At 38.3% G+C, this 9,809-nt stretch overlaps 1 protein-coding gene across 1 annotated transcript in view; it reads right to left on the reverse strand.

Annotated features, from left to right (window-relative positions):
• The window catches only part of TMTC2 (transmembrane O-mannosyltransferase targeting cadherins 2), a 539,622-nt gene that overhangs the window by 62,625 nt on the left and 467,188 nt on the right, over positions 1 to 9,809 (reverse strand). Inside the window, exon 12 of the mRNA XM_044679175.1 lies at positions 9,505 to 9,780. Within this exon, the coding sequence (XP_044535110.1) occupies positions 9,505 to 9,780 (276 nt within the window). The remainder of the gene's footprint in view (positions 1 to 9,504; positions 9,781 to 9,809) is intronic.

Genomic DNA, 9,809 nt, shown 5'->3' on the forward strand with positions numbered 1-9,809 from the left:
TTTCCTAACTCTATGCCTGGTACTCTATCCATTAACTGTCATTTGGCAAACCAAACCGCAGATGCCTAACTATATTGCCCACTGAATGATGCTTATGGGCGTTGTTGGACTTAACACAATAACCAAATCCAAAGAATGGGGGTGAGGGTGGGGACTTAATACTATAATATGAGTTGTAATGTGTTAGGGTCTCAAATGATTCAACCAGGAACAACTTTAATAACAGGGATGGAAAATCAAAATAAGGAAACTGGAGAAAGAAAGTTACAAGGACAATGATCATTTATTTTATGAGGGAAGAGTCCCTGCTAGCTATCTCTTACTGATTATCCAGTTTTATATTGTTAAAAAAAAAAAAGATTGTGTACAGTAAAGGAAGCCCAGAGAAGTTATTTTAAGTGTCAGCACTAAGTTTTTTGGTTTTAATTTTCCACCTTTCACTTTGATTGAGAACTGGGATTTTATTTAAGTAAACACTTTTCTTATCTCCCAAAGAGGAACTGAGTAACCACATCCTTATTAGAAGATTGAAGTAATTAGATCATTGTTTTTTCTCTTCCTCCTTCCCCTCCTTCCTTTTCCAGCTCCTTCCTCTTCCCCATCCTGCTCCTCTTTCTGTCTCCTCTCCTGTCCCACAGAAGTTTTAGAAACCTCTGAGATGGTGGGTAAAACATTTTCCGAGGTGACTGAAATTATTTCCAAATGAGAGTCAGTTCCTTCCATATCTGAGCAAGTTACTTTTAAGATGAAACCAATTTAGAAAGGAAGGACCATTACTCTGACACATGCCTTGTTACAGCAGCATCAATCCTGCTGTATAAGATCCTGCACTTTTTTCTCTCCTCAACCCTTGCTCCACCCTCTCTCCTCAAATAAATAAATAAAGGAAAACAACTCCTAAGGTTCAAAGCTGCTGTTTTTCAGGGAGAGGACTTTGAGTCTAAGACTACACCAAATCGCATGGAAAATGTTTGTTTTTAAAGCACTCAGACATAAATAGGTTAGAGATTTAGAGCTAGGAGGGTCCTTAGAGGCCATTTCATTCAGCCCCTTGAATCTATAGAGGAGGAAAAAGAAGCCCAGATAGATTAAAGGGCTTAGCTCAGTCTAACTGTATGAAAGAGTAGAGGGAGAAGTTGAAGACAGATCCTCTTACTTCATTGTCAGCTCCACTCTGCTAAGCTGCCTCCATATACACCAAAACCAGGGCCCATTTGGGTGCAAACATCTCTACTTTAAAGGATAAAATTTATTTTTTCTCTGTTGCTCTCTCATCTTCTCTCTCTCCTTTTCTTTCTTTCTCTGTCTCTGTCTCTGTCTCTGTCTCTGTCTCTGTCTCTGTCTCTCTCTCTCTCTGGCTCTCTCTTAGTTCATTGTCTCTCTTTTCTGTCTGTCTGTCTCACGGTCTCTCTTTGTCTCTCTGCTGTTTCTCTCTCTATCTCTCTGGCTGACTCTGTCTCTCTGTCTCTTACTTCTCCTTTCTGTCTGTCTCTGTGTCAGTCTCTCTCTCTTTTTCTCTTTCATAGAGTAATATCATTAATGAATCTTAGAGGATTCCCATGTTATTAAAAATGTAGATGGGAAGAGGGCAGCCTGGTAAGGTAGGGTCAGTAAGACCTGTTTTCTAGATCTCACCTTTAATACATGAGTTGTGTGACATTGGACAAGTTCCTAAACTTCTTTCCATGTCCCCAAGCACCTCTGAGACATTACATTGCTGATCATGCATTAAATAGTATTGGAAAATGGAACTGACTCAATGAGAACTCCATGAGTTCTCTCCACCAGTACAAATACAAAACAGGATAATAAATTAAGGTAGATTAATAGAAATGTAAAAAGAGGTAGATTAATGGGTATCTAGATAGATGGAGGATGACAGATATGTAGGTAAATAGATATGTTATCCAAGATGATATTGTTCATTTTTTAGGAGAACCCGATAGGCAGGAAATATTCGTCTATCAAATAATCTTATAATTTGTTGCCTTAGTTTGATTTTTTTTCTTTGTCCCTTGGAGTGGGGAAGTCCCTCTCCAGCCTTCTCTCCATTCTAGTTTGTGACATCTTAGCTGGTATTTGCTTGTGACACATGGCTTAAAGAGCTGCAGATGCTTAACTGGAGGTTATTAGACTGGAAGTACACTTACGTCAAGGTCATATTGACATGGGCATAGTACAGAGATGGCATGAGCAGTGTATTAGACAGGGAAATTCCCTTCCCCCTTTCTGTCCTTGTGACTCCCAAGCCAAACAACATCTGATAGCTACTGTAAGACTATTATCCTTGGATCATTCTTTAGGTTGAGATAGACAAAGACACCTTGGTAGCCTAAGCCCTGAGGATCTCAGGTAGAGCCCCTCAACCCACTGAATACCTAAGTGCTTAAGACTCTAGAGTCATGTCCACACCATGACATAACCTCATATAATCACTACAGTAAAGGATATAAAAACCCCTGAACCAAAATATTCAGGGAGCAACTCCTATAGTTGCTCCACTCATGCTGCCATGTTGTGTCTTGGAGAGCAACCTCTCCCCCTCCCTCAGGGCTGTTCCACTCATGCTGTCTTGCTGGCTAATAATGCTATGTAATGAACAAATTTCTCTTTTTTACTTTTAAGCTAAGTTTCAGAGTCCTCTCATTCTTGAGAAAGGTATCCTTCCAGAACCCAGGGGTTCTCTTCCCCCATTCAGTATCATCACAGGAAGAATGCATTCTATCCAAACCTTTATGGTAGCCTTAAGCATCTGCTAAGCTTTAAAACAAACAGAAAAAAACCTTTCCCCTCCACTTGAAATACTGTGCATGGGTTCCAAGGCAGAAGAGTGGCAAGGATTAGGCAGTAGGGAATAAGGGACTTACCCTGGATCATGCACCTAGGGAGTTTCTGAATTTGGAACTATTGGAACCCAGGACCTCCCATCTCTAGGCTTGGCTTTCATCCACTGAGTGACTGAGCTGCCCCACGATAAGCTTTTAAATTAAGCATCTAGCCTAGGATTCAAAATATATTTTTTGCATGTCATTTAACTAGATACATTCTAGTTGAAAGGAGGGAAATGTGGAGAGGTGGGAGGGTGAAAGGGAAGAGATCATAGTATATAGCTCTAGCATTGGCAAGAACCTTAGAGACCTTCTAGTCCAACCACCTCCTTTTACAGATGAGGAAAATCAGGTCCAGGGAGATGAGAAAAGTTTCCAAGGCGATGAGTGTCTAAGGTAGGATTTGAACCAGTGTACTCTGATTTCAGACCACCTCACTTTCCAATATATAATGCTTCCTCAAAGTTGGGGGAGAGGAAAAGAAGGGTTAAGGCAAGGTAAGCAACAATCTTCCACCTGCTACTGCTCTATTCTCCAAAATGAACTCCAGAGACCAAGCTCCATCTCTGTTGCCCTCCCTAGGAATTCCTAGCTAGCCAATCCCATTCCCAGTTTGCTCCCATTAGAAAGTAACTCTTTGAGGGTAAGCTTGTCTTGCTTTTGTAATTATTTCCCCTGCATTTATCCCAGTGCCAAAGCATCATAAATGTTCGGTAAAAGATTTGATTCATGAATTTCTTGATTTAGATCCATTAGAAAAAAATCCTTTACCTGGCTCAAAAGCCTGACAGGGTGAAATGGTGGCCCAGAGAACAGTCTGATTGTAGATGAGATTACAACTACAGAAGGAGTACTAATCTCCCAAGGAAGGCTTGGAAAAGGGAAGTTGTTGTGATGGGATATCGCATGGAAGGGGTCAACCAAGAAAGCACAACTGTGTTATGTACCAGAAGCTGGCAGAGATCCAGAAACTGGGGTGGGGTGCCCCCCCAAACCCTCGATGTTGTTATCTTTGGACAAGGAACCTTAGCTTTGCCCTAGTTACAACTTTGTTAAGTCAAATGATGAAATGAGTAGAGCACATACTTAAGCAATCTAAAAAGTGTTCTCATGAAATATTGCAACCATAGGTGTGAATACTACCAGAGCACCCCAAAAAACGAAAGGAAACGGGGTGGTAGTACATATTGGCTGGGGCCTGGGCCAGGGAAGGAGAGTGAAATAAAAAAGAAGGCTTTATTGGAAATCTTCATATTATGCAATTAACAAAAGGGAATTTTGGCATTGGGATCTCATAATTCAAGTTTATTAATTGGTTCATGTGACATTCTATAAATGACATCCCATTAAAGGAATGTAAGTTAAAAATGAATAAATATAAAACTATGCTTAGGCTAAGGGAATTAAATTAAACCAAATTTCCCAGAGGCTTTGCCCAACAAAGTTACTCAAGTTCGTGTTTTGAATAGCTAATGACGACAAAGTTTTTGATTGTTATGAATCTAAACGAGGTTGAAGTTCATACATATGTAACCAAAATAAATCTCCCAGAATGATTACCCATGGGATGTCTGAAATCAAAAAAACTTTCAGGGAAGTAGAAGATTAAAATGTGGCTAAGTACATGCTATTTAATAAGGTGACCACAGGAAGATCTACCACCAACAAGGATTCAAAGCTGAGAAAGGAGGCAAACTGTGCTGACCTTTACTGATCCCCTGATACTTGAGAGTTTGGGAAATTTGTGAGGATATGGGAATCAGTCCTCATTACAGAAATCAAACATTTTGTCTAGGTTTGTGGATGACCAGGGAATAACAAAACAGCATGAAACAAGTAAAGAAGAATTAAGTGTTTTCATGCAAAAAATACTACAGGTATACATATACTTAATCATGTACTTTATATACATATAAATATATCTGATTATATCATAGAGGTGACCCCAGAAAACCCAGAAAGGATTTGAATATGATTCCATGCGGAGATTTTCTTGGCAAAGGGACTGAAGTGGTTTGCCATTTCATTCTCCAGCTCATTTTACAGATGAGGAAACTGAGGCAAACAGGTTTAAGTGACTTGTCCAGGGTCATACAACTAGTAAGTGTCTGAGGCTGGAGTTGAAGAGTGTCAAGGATGGCACTCTACTCACTGTGCCACCTTGCTGCTCCAGGAATTTGCTATTGCTCTCCCTCCAGCTAAATTTGCCCCTGCTCCAAACTTGCCCATTTCCATTAATAGAATCATTTTCCTCACAGATGCTCACACTAAAACCTTTGAAGTCGTCTTTAATTTCCTTCTCTTTTCTGCTCAGTCAGATGAGTTGGCATGCCTTGTCTAGTCAACTTCCATCATATTGCTTACATTCATTTCTTCTCAGGCTGACATCCCTTTACCTTAAATCCTCTTCACCTTTTGCCTAGACTCATTTGGTAACCTGTTCATTGGTCTTTATGCTTTCGGTTTCTGTCTTCTCCAATCCTCCTTTCAGCTGGCTATCCAATAACCTTTCTAATGCCCTGGGGTGCCACTGCACGTGAGATTCCCCTCATCGAGAGTCACCAATAGCTTCAGTGACTCCTCTGTTACTATAGGACAAAATACAAGATCTGGAGTCTGGCAGTGAATGAATATAACTCATGGTCACCACACACTACGGAAGCCAATGTCGGTGTTCTCAAGAAGTCCCTTAATTCTCCACTCCCCTCACAAATAGCTACACTAAAGTATATCCAATCTGGATTCATTTTAATTAGCTTCAATTTTCCCAAGCAATCTAAAAAAAAAACATTAAAAAGCTCTCCCTTATTCTAATCTAAATTTCCCCAGCTCTCATTTAATTGCACGTTCTTTTGTTCTAGTTTGGGGAGAGATTAAGAATACCTGGTCATATATCTTTGGATAATAATGATCTTTATATCTTTGAAGAACTGTTACAGCATCCTCCCTGAGTCTCAGAATTCCAGCTCTTAATCTTTCCCCTCCAATCCCATTGCAATCACTTGGGTGGCTCTTTCTCTGGCCTCTTGTCAATCTTTCCCCAGTTACTATCACATATGAATTCCCCTCCCTCTCCACACCCTGTGCACAAATGTAATTTCAGAATACATGTTGGTGGTTAGAATAGTTGCACTCAGTTATGTTAACGTCTTTCACCATGCTCTTTTTCATATTTCCCCACAGAATTATTGCTATAAGACTCAGCAGAGAGCGATGCTTCAATTGTGCAAGCATGGATCAAAATAATTGCCCGGAAAAAGGTGCTGTGTGTGCAAGCAGTGTTCTTTTGTTTGCTTACATACTTGGAGAGCATCCTTGCCAAGATCATATTTTATTAACGCCTGATTTGGTGTATTCATAAAATATGAAATTAGCAAAGGCAAACTGTGAGTATAAATATTAAATATATAAAAGTCAGGTAGATGAGTCATTATATTTTAATAAGCAATACTATTACCCACAGAAAGTTTGAGGATTTTGTTTAGAATTCTGTGATTATGAACCACTTAATGCTATATGCCAACAACAGCAGCAAACTTATCAGATTGATAATTATCCAGCAAATCTGGGGAAGCCATTTATCTAGATTCTTTATCTACTGTAAGTTACCACCACTGAATTCCCATAGCTATTTTTTTTTTGACCAACACAATTACTCCTCTCAATGGCAGTAGGAAATCCTCTCCACAAATATAGGTCAGCAACTCCTCTGTAACTTATAATTTTAGAGAGGTTAAGTGACTTTTCCAGGGTCACACATCTAATATGAGTCAGTACCTGAATTTAAACCCTGGTCTTCTGAACTCCAAAGTTAGCTTTCTAGCACTATGCAATAGTGCCTCTCTTACACATGCCTATATTCCCTAGACTGTCCTTTAAGAAGATGGAGACAATCCATGCTCTGTAAACTTCCCGCTCTACTGCCTCACAATTTCCTAGTATTTCAGTCATATCTTTCTCCCTCCCTGTCTCAGAAGAAAAAGTGTCTATCTCCTTTGGTAAGGCTAATGACCAATACATTTTATTGATCCTATCCCTTTTTCCTGCTTCTCCAGGATCTTAATTCATCATTTCCCTCCTTCCTTCCATCATTTGTTTGTTCCTTCCTCCTTCTTTCCTTCCTTCCCAGATTGGTCCCAATTAATGAATTCTATTAAGTGATCACATTATTTGAATTTGCACAATTCAAAGCAATTATAGGTAAAACATGGCAATTAATCCTAGCCTGTTTATAATATGTAATAATTTTAAAAATAAGCTTTTTAGTAATGTAATATAAGTAGAATGGATAAGAAATTATATTTCTTGTTCAAATTTATTACAAAGTAATAATTATAGAAGACAGGTTTTTAAAAATATGAATATCATAATTAAAAATAAGCCTTGACAATATGGAAAAAAACCTGTTTTTGGTTAGGATATTTTAGCAGTAAAGACCAAACATTTTTTATGTTTTTAAAAATCTTCACATATTTAGGTACAGAGATAGCTTCATCCACATCAGAGCTAATGAGCATACTTAACATCCTCACATAATGAAACAAGGATAGTTGGATGACCTGGGGCATTATTTAAAATAATTAATAGTTTTAAAAAAGATATTAAAAAAGATATTAGCTGAGCTAAAGTCATTTGGAAACCAATCTACAGAAGGAGCTTTAGTCACCTATGCTCTCTTATTTGACAATCACTGATTCTTAAAAGACAAATTCGTGTTGATTGACTTATTTTGTGACTCCTCTAGCCAAGGTACCATGTTGGGTGTTAGTAGTACCCTGAAGGGGTTTTAGTCCAATTAGGTGGGAAAAGACACATGGAGAAATAACTTCAATAAAAGGGTGAATGAGACAATTATATTAGAGAATCCTAGGAAAAGAACTAGAAATTTTAGCATAGAGATATTATTTTCTTCCAAGTAATGGAATAAAAATTGGCTCTCCATCCTTTACAATACATACCATATAATGCTTAGTGGTCGCTATTTCACTGGTGAAAAATTCTAAGAAATTATCTTTTCCTCTAAAGTTCCTATTATTTTAACTATGGTAACAAGTTCCTATTCCTTATTGGTCAGAATCTGATATAGACTAGTGATCTAATATAGATTGTGAATGGTCCCTTATTTTCTTTTTCTTTTTTTAACCCTTACTTCCTGTCTTAGAGTTGATACTGAGTATTAATTCCAAGGCAGAAGAATAGTAATGGATAGGCAATGGGAATTAAGTGACTTGAACAAGATCACACAGGTAGAAAGAGTTTGATGCCATATTTGCACTCAGGACTTCCAGTCTCTAAGCCTGGCTCTCAATCCATTGAGCCAACGAAAAGCTCCTGTGAATGATTCCTTTCATTACCAGTTTCCTCTTTTAATTGATGAAATAACCAGCAATTCAGAAATGAAGCATTTAATGAAGAATTTAGCCTACTTCCCACAGGAAAGACAAAACTAATTTTCACAGAAAATTTGGGCTCAGTTGGATATCAATGAAGATCTCATTCCAAATAGTAAACAGCAATTCCATTTAAATGATCTCTCTAGATCTCAGATAGTATCATTTTGAGGCAAATATGATGCAAAAAGGAATGGAGATAAGATGAATTATTGATAGTGAAACTGAGTAATGCAAATTGCATTAATGACTTGAAGGGGGAAAAGTAGAAAAATAAAGAAAACTATAAGGAAATATTTGATAAAGTATTTTATCACTTCAGTAGAGTTAAGAACATAATATGAAGTTTAATCTTCACTCATTTTTTGTACAAAAAATGTCAAATAAAATGGAGTGGCATTCATAAAAAATGATACTACATTTTGTTTTAAATACTAATGAATTATGTAAACTATACAGTGGAAGGGCCAAAAAGCTGATACAGACCATTGTGTGGTAATCATTTAATAAATGTTTGTGCATTGATTTCAAAAAGAGGGATTGAAAGCAAGATAAAAAATTGGAGGTTCATCTTAATTTTTACATAACTATAGGAAAATACCATAAATCAAAACAGTTCCCAACCCAACATGCAAAACTTTAAAATGAAGGAAATCAAAGAAGCTTGGAAGTAAAATGTAAAGGAATCCAAAATCAGTTACTCTAGCAGTGGTTCCCAAACTTTTTTCGCCTACTGCCCCCTTTCCAGAAAAAATATTACTTAGCCCCTTGGAAATTAATTTTTTTTTAATTTTAATAGCAATTAATAGGAAAGATAAATGCACCTGTGGCCATCACCGTCCTCCTGGATCGCTGCAGCACCCACCAGAGGGCCATGGCCCCCCTTTGTGAATCACTGAAAGAATCAATAAACTTTTAAAATAGATTTTTTTTTCCTGCCACGATGCCCTTGACCTTCTCTATATCACAAACAATAATGTCTCTGTATAGTTATGAGGCAGAACTAGCTTCTCTCAGCAGAAGCTAAAATTCCTCAAACTGAATGATTTTCTTCACTACAAAAATTTGGTGGAGGTAGAATGGTGGAGGCATCAGGATTCCAAGGAAAACAGGGAACTGCTTTTTCTTATTGATCATCTCTCTCCTCTCAAATTGATCTTTCATCTTTCTTTCAAAATAATCTTTCTTTATGCACAGGGCTGAGCATTTCATTCTCCTCATTGAGGACTTCCAAACATTCATCAAGAAAAAACCGGACTTAAGCAGAGAGTTTGCTGCCCAAACACAGAACTCAAGAGAATCGCCATGAGGGAATCCTGGCCGCAGATGAGTCCACAGGCAGCATTGCAAAGCGGCGGCAGACTGAGAAAGCGGAAGAAAATCGCAGCCTTTAGAGACGATTCCTTCTGACAGCAGCTGATCCAGTGAACAGCCGCATTGGAGGTGTCATCCTTTTCCAGGAGACGCTCTCCCAGAAAGCTGATGATGGTCGTCCCTTTCCCAAAGTCATAAAGGCCAAGGGTGGTGTTGTAGGCATCGAGGTGGACCAAGGCGCAGTGCCCCTGGCAGGGACCAATGGGGGAGACCAACC

This window comes from Gracilinanus agilis, chromosome 5 (assembly GCF_016433145.1).
Source record: "Gracilinanus agilis isolate LMUSP501 chromosome 5, AgileGrace, whole genome shotgun sequence".
Classification (NCBI taxonomy): domain Eukaryota; kingdom Metazoa; phylum Chordata; class Mammalia; order Didelphimorphia; family Didelphidae; genus Gracilinanus; species Gracilinanus agilis.